At 34.5% G+C, this 19547-nt stretch overlaps 3 protein-coding genes across 7 annotated transcripts; 1 reads left to right on the forward strand and 2 right to left on the reverse strand.

The window, feature by feature from the left end:
- Positions 1–432: 432 nt before the first annotated feature.
- Positions 433–8546, forward strand: LOC108463939 (protein PAT1 homolog). 2 transcript variants are annotated; one of them, XR_001868206.2, is made up of 6 exons: positions 433–871; positions 1607–1752; positions 3235–3291; positions 4026–4089; positions 5687–7885; positions 8186–8546. XR_001868206.2 is itself a non-coding variant. In XM_017763955.2 (5 exons), the coding sequence occupies exons 1-5, from the start codon at positions 826–828 to the stop codon at positions 7729–7731; spliced, it is 2358 nt and encodes a 785-aa protein (XP_017619444.1). In that variant the 5' UTR covers positions 433–825; the 3' UTR covers positions 7732–8546. The 2 variants fall into 2 exon arrangements, 1 of the variants encoding a protein (XP_017619444.1); XM_017763955.2 differs by having other exon boundaries at positions 5687–8546.
- Positions 8547–9068: 522 nt separating this feature from the next.
- Positions 9069–15265, reverse strand: LOC108464161 (BTB/POZ domain-containing protein At1g04390). Of its 2 annotated transcripts, none has more exons than XM_017764292.2 (8): positions 14940–15265; positions 14709–14835; positions 13580–14084; positions 13368–13501; positions 12833–13275; positions 11534–12652; positions 11152–11304; positions 9069–9989 (listed from the first exon to the last, which is right to left on the reverse strand). In XM_017764292.2, exons 1-8 carry the CDS (start codon positions 15050–15052, stop codon positions 9542–9544), a joined length of 3042 nt encoding a protein of 1013 aa, XP_017619781.1. In that variant the 5' UTR covers positions 15053–15265; the 3' UTR covers positions 9069–9541. The 2 variants fall into 2 exon arrangements, with proteins under 2 accessions (XP_017619781.1, XP_017619785.1); XM_017764296.2 differs by having other exon boundaries at positions 9069–10077.
- A 677-nt stretch (positions 15266–15942) lies between these two features.
- LOC108464162 (uncharacterized) lies at positions 15943–19295 on the reverse strand. Of its 3 annotated transcripts, none has more exons than XM_017764299.2 (5): positions 18807–19291; positions 16907–17021; positions 16740–16821; positions 16452–16503; positions 15943–16243 (listed from the first exon to the last, which is right to left on the reverse strand). In XM_017764299.2, exons 1-5 carry the CDS (start codon positions 19149–19151, stop codon positions 16181–16183), a joined length of 657 nt encoding a protein of 218 aa, XP_017619788.1. In that variant the 5' UTR covers positions 19152–19291; the 3' UTR covers positions 15943–16180. The 3 variants fall into 3 exon arrangements, 2 of the variants coding, with proteins under 2 accessions (XP_017619788.1, XP_052880249.1); XR_008277375.1 differs by having other exon boundaries at positions 16138–16243; positions 16452–16529; positions 18807–19295; XM_053024289.1 differs by lacking the exon at positions 16452–16503 and having other exon boundaries at positions 18807–19295.
- Positions 19296–19547: the final 252 nt, after the last annotated feature.

The following is a 19547-nucleotide window of genomic DNA, read 5'->3' on the forward strand; positions in this document are numbered from 1 at the left end:
ATCCTCTCTGTTTTAAAATTAAACTATATTGCACAAAGAACTCAACACCTATAATGTTGAGTTTTTATAATCATATCATAATAATTACAACGATTTCAATGAAGTGTATAAAATTTTACGATCTCGATATCTTCACTAAACTCGATACTCATAAATATTGAAAAGAAACATTCTTAAAATAACATTTTATTAAAAATACATTATAATAACTTATCAAACCTTTAAACTAGTCCAGAAAATCTCACTAAGATATCAAATAATTATTCTTATGTTAATGAAATAATGAAATTAAAAAAAAAACTTTTTAGTACACCTTCAGATTTTGTGAATTTTTAATTTTAAATTTTAAATAATTTTACGTAAAATATGAATGTATGGCTTATAAAATTTTATAAAACTTAACTTTAATCGTAATTGAATATATAACTAAAATTTTAAATTAAATTAAATTAACAAAATAAAACTTAATCTGAAACTCTTTTTAGTCGACTCAATCGCTTCAAGAAATTTCCTTCGGTATCTCTTCCGAAGGGTTCCCCCCCACCCCCTCTCTCTCTCTATTTGTCTCAACAAATTTGATCTGAAAGAAAGAAAAAAGAAAACTATTTCCTTACCATGAAATACATACAGATCTTCTCTCTACCAAACATTTTTTCTTTGCTAAGGGTTCTTGCTTTTCAAACCATTTTTTCGCCATTTTTCTTGTTAGAGTTCAGATTTTAGATTTTTTAAAAAAGAAACGATTAGATTGTGAGGTTCAGTTAATTATTAGGGTTTTCTGTTTTGGGTTTCCCTGCCGCGTGATAATTTTGAAGTGCATATAAAATGGATGCTTCTGAGGATCTTAAGCAATTCAGCGATACTGATAGAGGTTGAAATTCGATTCATTTTGCTTTAATTTACTTATTTTATGCATTTTAGGGATAAAATTAGCTTTGTTTTTTTTCTCTTTTGGTTGGCTTTAAGTTTAGAGTAAAATTTGAAACCTTTATGGTGGAGGAGTTACCGTTCTTCTGAGATCAAATGTGTAACCGGTTAGAAGGAAATGAAATTAGATCCTTAAATATTGTGTTTTCAATGCTAAGGGCAGGCTTTTGTTGCTAAAACAATTTTGGTAACACTGTTTGATTCAGTTAGAAGTCAAATGTCGTTTCCACATGTGAACAATTTCTGGTTTTTAAGTTGCGACTTTATTTCATGTTGGCCTGGACATTTTCCAGATTAGTAATTAGAAGTTTGAATTTGGCTACTAAATCACGCCAATTAATGATTTCAATGTGCTGGTGTTTCAGACATTCAGTTGAATTGACTTTGGTTTCGAATATTTTTAGTGATGGAAATAAGCACGATTTATTTGAATTATGATTGAATTGGAGAAACTGCTTTTTGTACTTTTTGAGAAATATCAGGCCTTTGGATACACAAAGGGTGTTAACTTGTGCCCATCTCAATTACCCAATTCCTGCCCATTGAATTGGAGAAAGTGCTTTTTTTTTAATGATTCTGTGTTGCTACTGATTTTTAGTGAAATGATATTTTCCTTATGATGTGTTTTCTTCTTTATGTAGAGCTCATTTCAGTAAAGTTAAACTTTTCTATTATGCAGGAGGTGCAGTATTTGATGCATCACAATATGCATTTTTTGGAAACGATGTTCTCGAGGAAGTTGAATTGGGGGGGCTAGATGGTGATGATGAGGATTTACCTGCAGCTGGACTTGATGAAGAGGAGTTTTTGTTTGACCAAGAGGAGGTTAATTCTTGTTTCTTTCAGTTTTATTTTTCCTGTTTCGATTGTTCTTGCAAGTTTCTGAAGTATAGCACAATCGGTGACTATTCGATCGGAAAATAAATGTCTCCCTTCCAAGCATCATGCTAAAAAATAGCCTTTTGGATTATTGTTGGATGTTTTACTCCATGTTCTTTAACAGATAGATTACACTGCATTCAATTAGTGGTTGGCATGCGAGGTTTATTTGTGGAATAAAGCTCTGTGGGAGTTCATATTATATATTGTTCTATTTGTCTGTGAAAAACATTGTGAACCTTGTTCTCTGTATTTATAAGTTGACAATGTAGCCATCTTGGTTGGCTGCTTTCCGAAGTCAATTTATTTGTTTCGTTCTCTTTGGTCTTCACAATGAGAGGTAGCTCTTTTGTACTTTTTTAATAAAATCATATTATACATGCTCTTTTGCGGTGGTCTAGTGGTTTAGTATCTTGTTAATAAAACCATATTGTATATTTGAATAGTTTGGAGATTGTGTTAACTGTATTTGGTGCATCTTGAAGTAATGTTTGTTGTTTCTTATATGCTTCCTGAAGCAAATATGGAGAGAAGGTAGTATATGGAGTTTGTATTTTCAAGTATTTTTCACACAATTGATTTATCTGTTCCCTTCATTGAGGGGAAAACACTGGAATGAATTGACTTACAACTGACTTCTTCCTCAAATACCTTTTGTACCACTTATTTTCATAAAATGATAAGGATCTTTTCAGATTACAACTTCCAGAGGTTTATGTCACCTTCTTGACAATCAGGTTTTTAGGAATCTTTTTACCCATCATGCAGAAGTTTTAGATGAAATCTTGTTCCTGGTTGCTGCTAGATGCAGGTTACTGCCTCATTTCCTCAGTGGTGGTTCTTCAATCTTCCCCTTCTTAGTATTTTTGGTTGTTGAGTCTTGGAGGCAGTTGTATTCAGTAATGGCTGGCTTGCTTTGAGGCATTGCTTCTGTATATCTTTGTAGAAAATGAATCTATATCTATTATTAACACAAATTTGATTAGTTCATGCCAATGGATTTTTAAAGTTAAATTAGTTATTGGCATTAGAAACTTACTCTTATGCCTGGAAGGAGATGTGGCTTACAGATCAACTACTGGAGTTAATTGTGGAAATTTGTTTGATTTGGTTTCTTATAAAATTGTTACCCTGTTTTATTTATGTTGGAGTAGCTGAAATCTGAGGTTGCATTTGTCATTAACAAATAGAAATCCAAAAAGAGAGGAAATTGATATCATCCCCTCCACTTTTTCCTTGGAATTGCGTACTTCAAATGTTCACTAATATGGTTAAAAATTCATGTTTTAATCAAGAATTTCCATCACTCTTAGGTGTTTCTTTTGGCACATCTAACTAGCAAACCTCCAAGATTATTCATTATATAGCTGATTTTATTAGACTGGTCATGTGCTAGATGCTTCATCTAAATACTCTCCATATTTGCAGGGTGGAGTTTTGAGAGCCTTATCAGACATAGATGATCTTGAAAGTACATTTTCAAAGGTTAGCCCACTACATGGTTACTGTATTTTGCAACTAGTACGATTGTTAAAGATCTTTTCCCTTTCTAAGGATTAGCTACTAATATAATCTGTTAACAAATTTTTTTTTTTTTCATATTGTCATGGGGCTTAGAACAATTTGATCCTTGCCATTATTCTAACAGTGGATCTGTTGAGCCTTCTATCCTTTAGAGGTTGGTGAAAATGCCCTGGGATCTTGTTGACTCTTAGCTTTAGAACCTATTCGCATACGTGAATTAGAGGGAATGAAATCTAAGTGTCTTACCAAATCACCCCCTAGCTTTTGAGTGCATGTCTGTCTGGTTTCTGAAGATACACTAGTAATGTTTTACTGTCTCCTTCTCTAACCCTTTGGACAGTGTTCTAAGATGATTGATCCTCCAAACTTTTATTGTAACTCTGCCACAACGGCATTAGTATTAATCTACTTTTAGAATGAACCTTAATTTTTGCTTGATATTGGCTTAGTTTTTGTATGATAATTAGAAAGATAATTTCCTTTTAACTTATGTCTCCTTGTTCGCTGGTGCCAAGATCAAATTTTTGGACTATAAAAAACCATAAAGGACAAAGTTCTTATCTTTTTCTTTAATATTTCTTAAAATGACAATTCACCAGTGGCATTTACCAGAGATGCATGTTTTTTGGTGGTTAGTTCTGGCTGGGCATTGGTGGTGGAGTGTTTGCTGATGGCAGCTTGTGATTTTGTTGCAGTTGAACACAGCTGTTAGTAGACCAAGAGGCTCAGGGATAATTGGTGATAGGGGATCCCGAGAAAGTGAGTTTATTTATCTCATTACTTTCTTCTAGTAGTCAGTGATGGTTGATATTTTTTGAGGTCCAATCTTTTTTGGATTTATTTATTGTAGAAGCTTTTCATGTGTTTTATTTAGCATCAGTGCTGATTGTTGAACTTTGACATAAGCATCCCCCTGCCTATTTGAAGTGTGGAGTGTAGCTGTTTGATTCCTATGCTTTAATGGAAAATTATGTTCAAGTTCAGGAAAACTACCAAGTGATATAAGAAAATAAGACATCCCTGGATCAAGGGGAATATATATCAACAATTAGATTGAGTTAACCATTGTCATAGAGTTTTGGGTTGTTAATGATTTAACAGCTAGAAAAAAAAAAGATAGAACACGGGTTATTTGTATCAGGATTATGATTTGAGTTATTTGGTGGAAGCTCATTATTTGTAATATTTGATAAGACTCCAATATGTTTAAGAGTATAAATGCTTAGGTGCCGTGGGCATGCCTTCACTGTGACACAGTCAAGCAGAGACATGCAAGAAGTGCATTACACTAGCTTTGTTTCCCCCCTGCCATCCTTTTTTTCTTTTTCCTGTTTCATATGATAATTAAATCATTAATTTTTTATAAATTTAACCTAAGCATCTCAGTTGTGAAATTCATTGATATGTTTGAAGTTCTGAATACCCTTTGTGCCATGACATGAATTTCTTGTCACCATATTTATGAGACAGAATAATTGGTTACTGATTGAAGGAAGACGTTTTGTTCTTTGATAGCATATGCTTGTTACATGATTTGTGGAAATCCATTTCTGATGATGCTAACCTCCATTAAAATTCATTTTGATGATGCTAACCTCTGTCAAGCTGTGGAAATTCCATTTGCCACTGTCTTGGAATTTATTATATGCAGCTCTAAGCAAGACATTTGAAGGAATCCGATCCTGGTAGACAAAAAAAAAAAAAGAGTTTAAATATAGCATTGATAGCGCTCTCTTAGTTCATGGCATCTATGGTACTAATTGGTTAAAATGTTGGATTGTATTATTGTTGTTCACAGAGTTATTAGTCAAACCTCTTATAATCTACATTTAATTGTCCATGTGGCATTAGGACTCTCAAAATCTTCTACACTTTTCCCCTGCCCTTTAGCTAACATTTCTCTATCTCTCGTTTAGTCTCATTTTAAGTAGTATGATCGGATTGAGTTAGTGAAGTGTCAAATTTGCAAGTTGCAATTTGGTACTCCTTCCATCTTCAGAGTGAAGTGAGGCATCGATTCCCACAAACAGACAGATATACATCTATAATTTGATTTTTATGTATATCTAATAAGCGTAAAATATATAAAACTAAAGAGTTTGATCCATTCCATTGCCAAATGTGTTCCATAATGATGCATTATCATAATTAATAGTCATCATCTGACCCTAGGGCAATGTTTCCTTTTCGACCATTTATGACAAAAAGTGTCATGATCTGTATTACCATTATTTCTCTTGTTGGAATCAATATCTTAAGCACAAGGACCCTACATCATCAAAGTGAGTTCAACAACTATACAGGCAAACATACTGACATATGTGTCATTATTCTGACCACGTTGTTTCCCTTTAAGGTTCATCTGTTGCTGAGTGGGCACAAGGGGAGGAATTTCCTTACTGGCTCGACCAGCATGCTCTTGAAACTGAAGGTATTCCTGAACGCTGGTCATCACAACCATCAACCAATTTGGATCCGAAGCATCTCCTCAGGACATCCTCATACCCTGAGCCACATCAGCAGCAACCACAACAACGCCACCATCTACATTTCTCTAGCGAACCTATTCTGGTTCCAAAATCTTCCTACACTTCATACCCTCCCCCTTGTGGCAGGTCTCCTCAAGCTTCACCAAATCAGCAACCTGGTCATCTGAATATTCCATATATGGTTGGTGGATCACAGATGACATCTTCTCCAGATCTCTCTTCCTTCTCTAATTCTCAGCCTCAAATGCCAGGTTTGCATCATGGGTCACATTATGGTGGGAATATGAATCATTTGGTTCCTGGTCTGTCTGTCAATAGTCGTGCATCGGATCAATGGGGGAGCCAGCCCAAATTATATGGTGGAGATGGTTCAAGTGTTTTGAACAATATGTTGCAGCAACAGTTATCTCATCAAAACGGTTTGATTCCGCCTCAATTAATGCCCCACCTACAGGTGCACCAGCAGAGACTGCAACATCCTGTTCAGCCATCATTTAACCGTTTGCCAGGGATTCAGTCACAACTGTTTAATCCTCATCTTTCTCTGTCCTCACCTCCAATGAACCAGTTTGAAGCTGTACTTGGTATTGGTGATCTTAGAGATCACAGACCTAAATCAGCTCATAAAGGAAGGCAAAATCCACGACTTTCTCAGCAGGGTTTTGATATTGGATGGCCTCAATTTAGATCCAAATACATGTCACCTGATGAGATTGAGGGCATTCTTAGAATGCAGCTTGCTGCAACTCACAGTAATGACCCATATGTGGATGATTATTATCACCAGGCTTGTCTTGCAAGAAAATCTGCAGGGGCAAAGTTGAGACATCATTTCTGCCCAACTCATCTTAGGGATCTTCCCCCCCGAGCACGTGCAAATGCAGAGCCACATGCTTTTCTCCAGGTTGATGCTCTTGGGAGGGTTCCTTTCTCTTCAATTCGGAGGCCTCGTCCTCTTCTGGAAGTTGACCCTCCAAATTCATCTGCTGTCAACAACAATGATCAGAAAGCTTCTGATATGCCCCTGGAACAAGAACCAATGCTTGCTGCTAGAGTTACAATTGAGGATGGTCTATGCCTTCTTCTTGATGTAGATGATATTGATAGGTTTTTACAGTTTAATCAGTTACAGGATGGTGGAGCACAGCTGAGACAAAGACGGCAGGCTTTGTTGGAAGGGCTGGCTGCATCACTTCAATTGGTTGACCCTCTTGGCAAGAATGGCCACACAGATGAGCTTGCTCAAAAGGACGATCTTGTCTTTTTACGAATAGTGTCCCTTCCTAAAGGCCGGAAGCTGCTTGCAAGGTACCTTCAGCTTCTTTTTCCAGATGGTGAGCTTATGCGGATTGTCTGCATGGCCATTTTTCGTCATTTAAGGTTCTTGTTTGGAGGCCTTCCGTCTGATCCAGGAGCAGCTGAAACTACTAGTAACCTTGCAAGGGTTGTTTCCTCTTGTGTTCATCACATGGATCTTCGTGTGCTTAGTTTCTGTCTTGCAGCTGTGGTTTGTTCCTCGGAGCAGCCTCCTCTTCGTCCTCTTGGAAGTCCCGCTGGAGATGGGGCATCTTTTATTTTGAAATATGTTCTTGATAGGGCAACAAAACTGGTGACTGATTTTAAAGCTGGTGGGAATTACAATATAAGCAATCAGTCCCTTTGGAAGGCCTCATTTGATGAGTTCTTTAACCTTCTTACCAAGTATTGTGTAAATAAATATGATACGGTAATGCAGTCCTTGCGTATGCAGGTCAAACCAAATATGGTAATTGATGAAGCAGATGCTACCAAAGCAATTAAACGAGAAATGCCAGTTGATCTGTTACATGCGTGTCTACCCCACATTAATGAGCAGCAGAAAAAGCTGATATGGGATCTCTCTCAGCGATCCATGCTTGTAGGACAGTCATGATAAAGAAATGATAGTGGGAGAAGCTTAAATTCAATCATGTTTAGACAGCCACATTGAAGTGATGCCATGTGCTGAAAGGAACACGCTTAGCTTATACCATTTCATCCCAGTGGCTGATGGCCATGATGGAGCACCCAAGATGGGTTCATTTCAGGTGAAGCGCTAGATAAGTTAAGGTCCTATTTTAGTTTTACTAGTTGAAGTGTTTTAATCTTTAAAAATAACATGCTTCTGCTTTTTTAGCAAAATATTGAAGTGGGTCTAGCTATTTGTATTTATGATAGAACCTTGCAGAGATTTTCCTTTCCTGGGGTTCTTTTTCATAGATTGGAGCTTATGTTGAAGATCCATTGTGAAATATGTGTATGGAGATGTAGTTAGTGTGTAGGGGGTTAAGTGCAGAAGATATCCCGAATTCCGACTGTCAATTTTTTTTTTTTTTTTTTGTTTAAAGGAGGTGGGATGGATCGTCTCTTAGTCTGTTGGAAGTGTCTCTGCGCGATATAGCAGATACTGAATAAACGGTCAAATAATGCCAGCATCATGGGAGGGGTGTGATAGCTTCAATTAAAATGCTAAGATTAGCTTTAATATTGGTAATGTCATTGCGTTTGATTCCTTGTTTTTCTTTTACTTTTATGGAGGAAAGATTGTTCATATCCTTCTTTGCCCTACACTGTGGCGTGTGTGTAATGGTGGTATAAATTATTTAGAGCCTTGAATTGCTCTGAACTGTTGCTAGTTAACTTTCAAGTGTTTATGGATTTATGTATTGTCACTGTGCAGACTTTTAATATACAAGTGGCTTTTACTCACGTTTCGTGTTGGGTCAATTATTTATTTTTGACTAAATTATAGTGTAAAAATTTAAAAATATAATTTTATATTTTTCTTTTAAATTTAAAAGTTTAAGTTCATTGTTAATATTGTTAGAATTATTTTATGTTAGTATGATATTTTAAAAATAAAATAAAATAAACGTGATATCTGTGTAATAAAGAAATAACATTGTAACAGATCTAAATTTAATAAAGTATGATGTTAACAATTCTTAAAATTTACATTATTATTTTAGTTAGAATAAAACATTTAATGATATTATAAAATTGAGATATCAAATTATATCAAAGTTAAAATATATAGATTAAATCTTAAATTTGAGCGAAATATGGAGGTACAATTGAAATCTAATCATTCTTTATAATTTGAAAAATCGAGAGGTTCACCTTGGGATGGAAGAAATGGACAATAGAATACTGATGTTAAGACGGTTGCTTCTATGGCAAAAACAAAAGATGAATAACCAGAACCAATGGAAGATAAATAACCAGAACCAATGGGTAAAAAAATACCTAATGAGTATATATTTAATGTTTCTTTACCACACGATGTCATCTAAATAAGAAAGTACACATATGGGTGATATAATTCCTTAGAGACAAAGAGATATCACTCCTTAACCAAAAAATATGCCGAGCTAAGCACCAAACAGATCACTTTGGACGCTACTACAAGAATCACATCCTTAATATTACACATTCAATTCCGTCATATCAAAAGTATGTCAATTATAACTAAAAACTACTTGCCAAATTCAGAGTTGAACCATCCTGTTCCATTAGGAATCGGACTGGACAAACCAGGTTGCTGGGGCTTATGGGGTTTTATAGATCGGCAAAATAGTGTTTGTAAATTCTACATGCAAAGAGAGCCGGTATCTGGTGCCGCATCAGATGATTCTGGCAGTATGAGAAACGGTTTGAAGACTTCTTACCCTAATAACATCGGATTCAGTAATCGCCTTCATCTATTATAGATGAGGAAAACCACCACTCCCCTGAGAAAGCCTGACAGAAGCATCACGAACTAGTTCAATTAACAGTTCATCAAGTTGTTCAAGAACACCGGAGTCTCGGAGTTTATGATAAATAGGGGCCATATAATCTGCCGCTACCTCTGCTAGCTTCCACAGAGAGAAACCAGCTGCAAGTTTCATAACTTCAAGAGCTAATTGTCTATCAGAATCCAAGCAAGATATAATGGTTGTGAAGCAAGCTTCTTGAACATCTTCCAAAATCCAAAACTCAGCCAGCCAGTACACTTCTACATAAGGTTTCAACTCGTATAGCCTTTCCTTGGTGTCCATGTTGTCCCACAAACATCCAAAGGGAGGATCTGGCAGCTTGCGACTATAAATCAATCGAACTAACTTGATTAATGCTTCCCAGCTCACAGGAACCTTGATGCTTTGTGAATGGCTGCAACAAATTGAACCTTTGCGGTGAACATAAACCAGACACAGTAATGAAAATACGAAGTAGCAAAACAAGGCACATAAATCATCTCCTGTTTTGAAAAAGAAATTCAACACGATATAAGAATCAAGAAACATCAAAATCAATACACTACCATGCAAAGCAATCAAGGAATGAGTGATTGGAACATCCAAAGTTACAGAGCGATTCCGATTATAAACAGGACAACATTGTTAAAGTGGTCAAAGAATCGCGACAGCAAGAACAGAGCGATTCCGATTATAAACAGGACAACATTGTTAAAGTGGTCAAAGAATACCGACAGCAAGATTCCTAAATCCCCTACACCTGAAATTCTTCTAAACTGGGACAACCCGGAAACAGGAATTGCCAAGCTAAATGTTGATGGAAGCTGGAATCAAAGAGAATGGAAGGCATGAACAGGCAGTCTATTCAAAGGAGAATGGGAAATTTGGACGAACTGGGACAACCTGGAAACAGGAATTGCCAAGCTAAATGTTGATGGAAGCTGGAATAAAAGAGAATGGAAGGCATGAACGGGAGTCTATTCAGAGGAGAACGGGAAAATCGGACGATTGGATACTTGTTTCTTAGGTGATTTTCCACTCGACTTGGCAGAACTTTGGGCAATCTATCATGCAACTAAAGTTGCAAAGAATATGGTATTTGAAAAAGTGGACATTTCAATCTGACTTGTTAAGTTCAATTTAGCCAAGTAAAATAATCAACGGGATTTGCAAAGAATAAATGGGAAAATTTTGGTTGAATATCAATCCATTTGTCAAATAATCAACATTAAAGAGGCTAACATACATTCAAACTAGTCCAAGTAAAATAATTAACTATTTAGCCACAGAAATGGAATAGTAAAACAATAACATAAAAGACAATAAAATATTAATGGGCCAATATAGAATAGAGAGATTTACCTAATTTTAGTTAACCCATAAACGAAAAATGTCATAATATTTCTAGGTTTTCAACCTATCTAATATTTGCTGCCAGCAACAATTAAGGCTACCATGCTCATGGACAATTCTTATATAAAGAAACACCTAAAATCACTTATCATGACAATGTATGCAAAAAAGAAAGAAAAGATTTTCAACATACAAAAAAGAAAAGCGAAGTGGTTTCTGCGAACCTTTCCTGCATTCCTGATAGAAACAAGGCTTGTAGATATTTACACCTTGATTGCAGGATGAATTTGTGAGCATGCATGTGTGGCAACAATAGAGAGCAAAAACTGCATGCCCAGGGCATTTTTTCTGTCTCTTCAGCTTCCAAGATTATATCCCTGAAACAAGAATATAACAACTTTGATTCACATTACAGAAACTTAAATGATCAGTAAACTGCAGATTAACAGTTCATTAGCATATCCTTTTGCTCGTGTACTTTCAAAATGTTATTTGCAATGGAGCCACTACATCAGATGCAAAAATTGAGATCATAATGACAGAAAATTATACTGACATAATGCAATAAGGGTATCACTAAGCAAAGAGAGACAGAGAAAGACACACGCGAACTGGAACCCCAAAGGGCCAAGAGCATCAGTGAAATCAGAGCTTGGAATTGGAGTACCCCACTGAGGTATCTTTCTGCAAAGCATTAGATATAGAGGTTGCATGTTACAAGACTTTGCTAGAGTTTTCAACTTCCTGGCAAGGTCTTCTCCAGCTTCAACATAACCAAAGTAAACATAGTCCAACAACTTTAATAGTGCCTGCTGATCAACCCGAGCAGAGAAACGAACTTCTTTTTGCAACATTGGGCAGCACTTCCTTGGAACATCTTTCACTAAAAAATTATCAGTTGTTTTTGCACTCCGAGGAAATTGCTCAGGAGGTAGCAATGATGGACACTGGACTGCAAGAATAATTTTGTGAACACTCACAGACTCGCCATTAGCAAAAAGGAGTTGCAGATCAGTATGCTCCTTGTCTTCAAGTGCTCTCCCAAAGCCTTTGTCATGTTTATTGGGAAAACCGTAAACTCCAAAATAACTAAGAATATTAGCAGCCAACCATCTTGGTCCAGGAGCAGATACATTATCTAAGACTTCTTGTACTGTCTTTATTAAATTAGATTTGATATGACTATGATCCGTATCAGAGGAATGCTGTACCAACTCAGCTAGTCCCCACAAACTGTAAAATAAAAGAGCATCTTTTCCTTCCCACTCTTCAGCAGTCATCCAGCAACATGTCCTCTCATAAAACACATTATGATAAAAATGAAGGGCAAAGCTTCTCCTGCTAGTACAAACTCCATTGCTCAAGCACCGTCTTATGGAAGTCACTAGTGTCCTTATTCCATCGCCTCTAGTAACATTTTTTTGATATTCTGGCAATCCAGAATAACAAATCAAACAAACCAATTCGACAACAGTTTTAGGAATGTTTGCTGAGCCAAAGTTGTTTGCAGATGATCCATAATCTAGTAAATACAGCAAGCGTTTCAGACACTCATTTCCCTTTATCTCTAGAACACCAGAAAGGATGAGCCTTACTTTTGATGCAATATATGTGCTGCTAGAATGCATCATAACTAAAACTGCTCTTGATGATGATTCACTTCTAGAGGTATCATCATTTTCAGAAATTTGGCATCCTTTGCAAATTGCTTCTACAAAAGACAAGCTATCAAAAAATATCAGCATAGGCAAGGAGAATATCTGAGTAAACTAAAAAAACAGAAATAATGAACACAACAGTATAAAAAAGATTATAAATAAAAACGTATATCAATATAGAATAAAAACATGAAATGCACATAACTGGATAGGCAAAACAAGAGTTTTTGATGAAGAGGAATATCACCATGCACATGTGATAAGCATGTCAATATAGAGCTCAGTTCGATCCGTGCTTGGTCTAAAATCTTTTCTACAGTGCACTGCAAGCCATCCAAAAATCTCCCATATGTATGGCCTTAGTGCAATAAGAAAATTAGTATCAAGGCCTTGCTGAGCAATAGAGATTCGTGCCTGAGGTGTCAAAGTGTGCTCCGATGCTTGTTTGTCAAAATTTTCAAGAAGTAGATCAAGAAGAACTTTGTCAATCCCTTGCTCCCAAAAGTGATTGTGATGTTCTCCTGGCCAGCGAGTAATTAGAGCCAACCGACAGGCCTCATCTAGCAAAGACACCAGATCATTTACACCCTTTCCAGAGCCCAACCTCCATACTCTCATTCCTCCAATAATGGCTTTAATTAGAGGCCCAGAACATAAGCTTGTCATTTTTATGCATCGTTGTTCATCTGCCTAAGTAATGAATGCAAAAAAATTAAACAAACAAAACACACACACACACATTTGTTGAGGATGTCCAAAAGAAAACAAATTATAAGCATTACCACCAAATGTTGGGCAAGTCTAAATCCCTCTATTCTGACTGCCAGAGGCTCTGAGACATCCATGCAAGAAACCATCATTGTTAGAATTGTTTCCCCATTTCCCAGAAGCTCCTTGGCTACTTTATTGCATAAAGCTGGAACAAATAGGTGAGAAAAATGTTCAATCCAGATATTAAGGGATAAAACTAGCAAGTCAATGGATGTTTCATTACCTAAAGCAGAACATAATTTCAACACCGCAACTTTTGTAGAAAGATGAGATTTAATGCGAGAATCTTCTAAAACTTTGATCAAAATAGTATCCTTCCACACAAAATAACGAGATGGAGGCCACCGCCACAATATTGTATACAATAGTGAAACCATCTCTTGAAAATTCTCAATTGGCTGGGTGACACCAGGAAATTCCCGAATAATCCTAATAATTTGAATGAGAGTCTTTGCTTCTTTGACCATCTCCCAAACTTGTTTCTCCCTCTTAACACTTAGATTGGAGAGGACCATGTTCAAAGCAGTGGCACAGGAAGTAGCAACTTCTAAGTTGTTGGAACATAATAATGATGACAAAGGGTTGATGAGATCTGTCAAGTACAATTGCATCATTGAACTGTTACTGCTGACCAACTTCACCACCACATTTACTGCCATGCCTACTATGGCTTCACTTTTACAATGCAGAATCCACACCAATGCCTCAACAATATCAGCTAGAGAATCCTGGATGTCGAAGCAAAACATGAGAACTATTTAAAGGAGGATAAATGGTGTGTGATACTTACTAACAAAGTAGACTCATATTTACCGACTTCTAAGGGTAGAAGTACATATGTCCTACAATCAAACACTGCAGCATAATTGAACACAAATAACCCCTGAAATAACAGTCATCAACTATTCATACATCCAAAGTTCAGGAAAACAAGGAAAAGAACTAAAACAAAATTTTTTTTTTTTGGGGGGGGGGGGAGAATTTAAGGCAACATACCCTACTTCAGATATGTAATAATTACCTATATATGAGCAAGCCCAATATCCACAAAAGTGTTTTTGTTTCATAACGAAGTAATGGATTTACTTGCTACTTTTACTATTCTGCCTTTTGGTACTTCTTTCATCCACAAACTATGAACCAAGAAAGCAAATACTTTAAAGGCAAAGTCAAATTTGAATGCAAATTGAGAGCAAATGGCTAAACTTTTCCATTTCTAATTATTCAAAAGAATTATGTTTTCATATCCTAATAATACAAAAATCACAACCGGGCACTAATTTGCAGCAACATAGTGATTTTTCATAATAATCACATATAGAATTAATTCATAATCCCTTGAAAAGAACAACCTTGAGAAGCCGATGAGTCGAAGCATGCCCCGAAGAAGAATCAAGAAAAGCAGCAAGGGAACGAACCACATGCTTCTGAATTTCTAAATCCGTACACTTCCATTTCCTTTCTTTATCATCACTCACTCTGCCCATCAACGACCCGATTTGATAAATTGATCAGAAACCCCTCAAAAAAATAATTTTATTAATAAATCATCGAAACCATTAAAAGGGGAGGGGTAAAATTACCTGGTGGTACCAAGACTTAAAGCATGTTTGAGACGTTGATGAAGGGTATGTAAATGGTCAGTGCTGCTGCCTCCTCTACTGTTATCTGCAGCTCTCCGTTTTGATGATCCCATTAGTTTTGATGATTTCAATTTTCCCAAAAGAAATTTCTAGGAAAAGATTGGTAGGTAATAATAGTTCAATTTCTTCATTTCACAATTTTAATAATAAAACTTTATGAAGGAAGAAGCTTACTAAAAGGGCGGTTTTAAGAGCTTCTAGAGAATTGCGGGAAGAGAAGGGGGTTCAGGTTTGCTTTGGATATGTATTTTTAATTCATTTATCGTCAATAAATTATTTGAGTGAATTTGAATTAAATATTATTTTATCAAATATTTAAATTTATAAATAACAATTTTAATATTTTTAATCATTTTAATATCTAAATTGGTAAAAAAATTATGAATTCGTGTTTATTAAAACCTTTTTAACATATATAAAATTAAAATTATAAGCGCTTTAGAACCGTTGGATTCAGCTATTCAAATCTGTATGTGTATTTACGATTTAGACAATGGATATTTTAAAATCTAATTTTAATCAACAACCCGAATTGTAATCTCTACGCAAGTCCTTTGAACCAATTAGACTAAAGTTGCTCTAATGATGTTTTCTTTGTCCGCAAAACTCAAATCCAAAATATTACCAATAAGCAATTATATTTTATATTTTAATTATAATCATTCTTCTTACAAATTTTTATTTCATTTTGTTAGGCAATTTTTTTATGAAAAATAAGGTGCACCCCATTCAAATTAAATTATCTTAAATCTTGCTTTTCCCTCTAATCTTTTATTTAATTGCACACATTACTGTTAATAATTAGCTATTATTATCGATAATGTGTGAGTGTATAAGTAATACATATTATAACTTCACATAAAAATTTAAGTTTAAACTTTGAAAATAATATTTTCAAATAAAATAATTTCTTTCAATGAATCATAAACTGGATATAAAGATATTGTTGTTGAGCTTCGATGCTAATTTAACTTAGATATGATTATTTAGCGTAAATCTGTTGTGATTATACAAACAAGGTTTTCATTAAGTGATTGACTAGTTTTACAAGAATCTGTGGCAGATAAGTGAATATGGATATCTCACCATTGGACACATAACATACCTGATATGATATGATATAGCCAATCTTTTCTTCCTTTGTACTACAATTGAATGTTCAGACTTCAGCATAGCTCTCTTCACAGCTGATCTGCCAGCTGAGGAAATTGTTGTAACACCCATGTTACAGCCCTGATGGCACCCTGTAATAAAAACGAATCCCCATTCATCATCAAATACAAGGAGATAATAACGATTCCATGTTATCTATCAATAATGGACAATTTACATGCACGTCTACATTTGATTTTGGTTTCCTTCTATTGGGGTATATCCGCAATACGATTATGTGTACACATGCTCCATTGTTTTTTCAAGTTGGTTCATATGTTAGGAGGGTAATTTTCATACCAAAGCTGCCTTCCCAGGTTTGATTGCAGGTTCAACAACGTCTCGTCCATAGCTGTTCAAACGGAGTTTGGACAGAATCTTTAGCCAAAATGTGTGAACACATTGAAGATATCAGTCAAAATGTGTTATATAACACAAAAATGATACAAGTTGGTACAAATAGTTTTAAAGTTTATGTAATACAAATGGTTAAATATATCAAAAGTTGAAAATATAATTATGATATGAGAAAATAAAAGGAGCAATGTTGAGTATAATGCATACAAGAAATAATCAGTAATCACTTACAGTATTTGCCTTTTGCCATCCACCATTTGTAGCCGATAAAAGCTGCAACCTTTGCTAAAGGGAAAAGCCTTCCCTTTCCATTCTGTTTATACAAATAGACTATTTAATTAAAGTAAAGTATTATTTAAAGAAAAAAATATAAGAAATGGAAAAGATTGTAGAATTACCTAAATGCCATGTAACACCAACAGCAGATGAATCCTCGGAAGAGATGTCATCGATAACAAATTGGAGGTCCTTGCTTATTGAATCTATGAAACTTTTGAAGAACCCTAAAATTTCCTATACCCATCATTCTATTTGCTTTAATTTTTCACTCCACTCCAAAAAAATAAAATAAACAACACAACTCTATATACTTCAATGTGGCATTTATATAGTTAAACAGGTGCATGAATCATGATAATGGATTTTTTAATTATTATACTCGTTATATATATTTAAATATGAATATCAACAAGAAAATATATAAGTTTTCCACCAAATTTTTAAAAAGAAATTAAGTAAATATACTTCATTTCAAATTCTCTAAAATAATTTACAATTTGGTACAAACTATACTAATAAGAAAAACGTCCAATTTTGGCTATCAAACATTTACTTTGTAACATTAATATTGCCTTAACTTAATTGAGGTATTAAGAATTTTTTTTAAATTCGAGTTTGATTATGTATAAATATAATGTGTATCAATTTGAAAAAATAATATTTACTTTGTAATTGGAAAAAAGAGAGCATTACTTTGTAAATTTTAAGGGTTATATTTAAAATGCAGTAAATTATCAAAATAGTCACTTTTGTTTAACTTAAGTTACATTTTATTTACTTATACTTGAAATATTACATTTTAGCCACTTCCATTAATGTGTTGTAACATTTTAATCACTAAGCAGTTAATTGTCGTTAACGATATAACAATAAGCTAACATAGCACGTTAAATCATCATTTCAAACAAAAATTTTAGATTATTTTATACAATTAGTCCCCATATTTTTTCGTTTTAAGCAATTTAATTGTTTTCTTTTATATTCTTTTAACTTTCCTTTATTTTCCATTATTTTCTGCTTCTCCCCCTGTTTTCCTCTCTTATCCATCTCCTTTAACGTAGTTTTTCTATTTTTTTTAATTGTTGAAACTTTTTTATGTTTATGAGAAAAGAAAGGCGGAAGCTGAAACCAAAATAAAACTTGTTTCGCATGTTCACCCTACAATTATAAACCCTCATCATCTATCATTGCATTAACAAACCAATTTAGATCTCGCAATGACCTAATCCATAAGGTTGCCTCACTTGAAAACCTCATCAGTCTTAACTTATGGCAGTCCACCTTCAACAAAATCTCCCTAGCCTGTTCCCTTAACCTCCTAACTAACCTCCACGACCACCTTATCTATCTTATCTACAACATTCTCACCCTCTCAAAACTACATTATTTCATAGATTCTTCAAATGATCTCTACACTCTCCATGACTAAAATGACCATCATATAAAACTTACACTTAACTTTACCCAAATCAATTTGGCTCCATGCTCAGCTTCCAATCAAGCTTGCTTGAGAATATTTAAGAATGCTTAGATAAATTTTATTGTTTGCTTAATTTTATTCGTCAAAAAATAAAAGAGAAGGAAAGGAATAATCTACACGATTTTGTTAGCTTACCGTTAAACCGTTAATGGCAATTAAATCTCAGTGACTAAAATGTTACAACATGATAATATAAGTGACTAGAACATTATATTTCAAATATTTAAATGACTAAAATATAAACTAAGACAAACAAAAAAAAATGACTATTTTGATAATTTCCTTATTATTAAAGCAGCAAAACAGAAATATTGAACAGCTGAATAACTTTTATAAATATATATATATATTTCTTGAAAGAAATTAAGAAAAAGTTTAAAATTTTTTGTTTTTACTTATAAGTGCAAACCAAAAAAAAATTCCAACAATAACCATAATTTATTTATGCAAATAGATTTAGTTTAAGTAAAAAAGAAACTCACGTGACTTGCATGAGCAGAATGGATGGAAAATAAGAGTCATAGTAATAGTTTAGTCACCTCACGACCAACGAATGGACGAGGGAAGATAAGGTCCTCGTAGACGCATTTCTCGGCTATTAAGGGCTCCACCGACGCCAGATCACGGCGGTTGATTCCATCGTAGAACCTCCTAACAACCTCCGCCGCCGCATCCTCATCCTTTGGTTGTGATGCAACGTCGAAGACCGCCGCCTGATTTTCCGATGATGAAAAGACCTTGATAAGGGTGCGTGATGTGAAGGATCCTTTCCCTGGGGCAGTTAGCGTTGTTGAGTACGGTAAAGCTTTGGTAAAGACGTTAGGGAGATTGGGGATTCGAGAATGTACACTACAGAGGGGTGTTATTGTGGAGTTGAGCAACATCGTTGCTGATGCTACTCTGAGTCTCTGATATTCGCTTTATTTTTCTTTTCTGAGGTTTTTTTTTTTTCCCTTTTCAAATTTCTTTTCTAAGGATTTTTTTCATTTATTTAAAATATTTTGTCATGATAGAATATTATGCATCAAAACGATGAAATCTTAAATAACATTTTATTTTAAATCTTAATATAATTATATTTTAATAGTATATAATATTTTCATAATCATTTAATATTAATATTATAGGTGGGTATTTTAAATTATTTTTATAAAATTTATATAAAAATAAAAACAAAACAAAAATATCTCATAATAATATTTATCACTTTTTAAAACAAGTTTTTAAATTTTTTATTAACTGAATTTAAATTTATTTAATTTATGATACCGATTTAATTA

The sequence above is a fragment of the Gossypium arboreum genome, chromosome 13 (genome assembly GCF_025698485.1).
Source record: "Gossypium arboreum isolate Shixiya-1 chromosome 13, ASM2569848v2, whole genome shotgun sequence".
Taxonomy (NCBI): Eukaryota; Viridiplantae; Streptophyta; class Magnoliopsida; order Malvales; family Malvaceae; genus Gossypium; species Gossypium arboreum.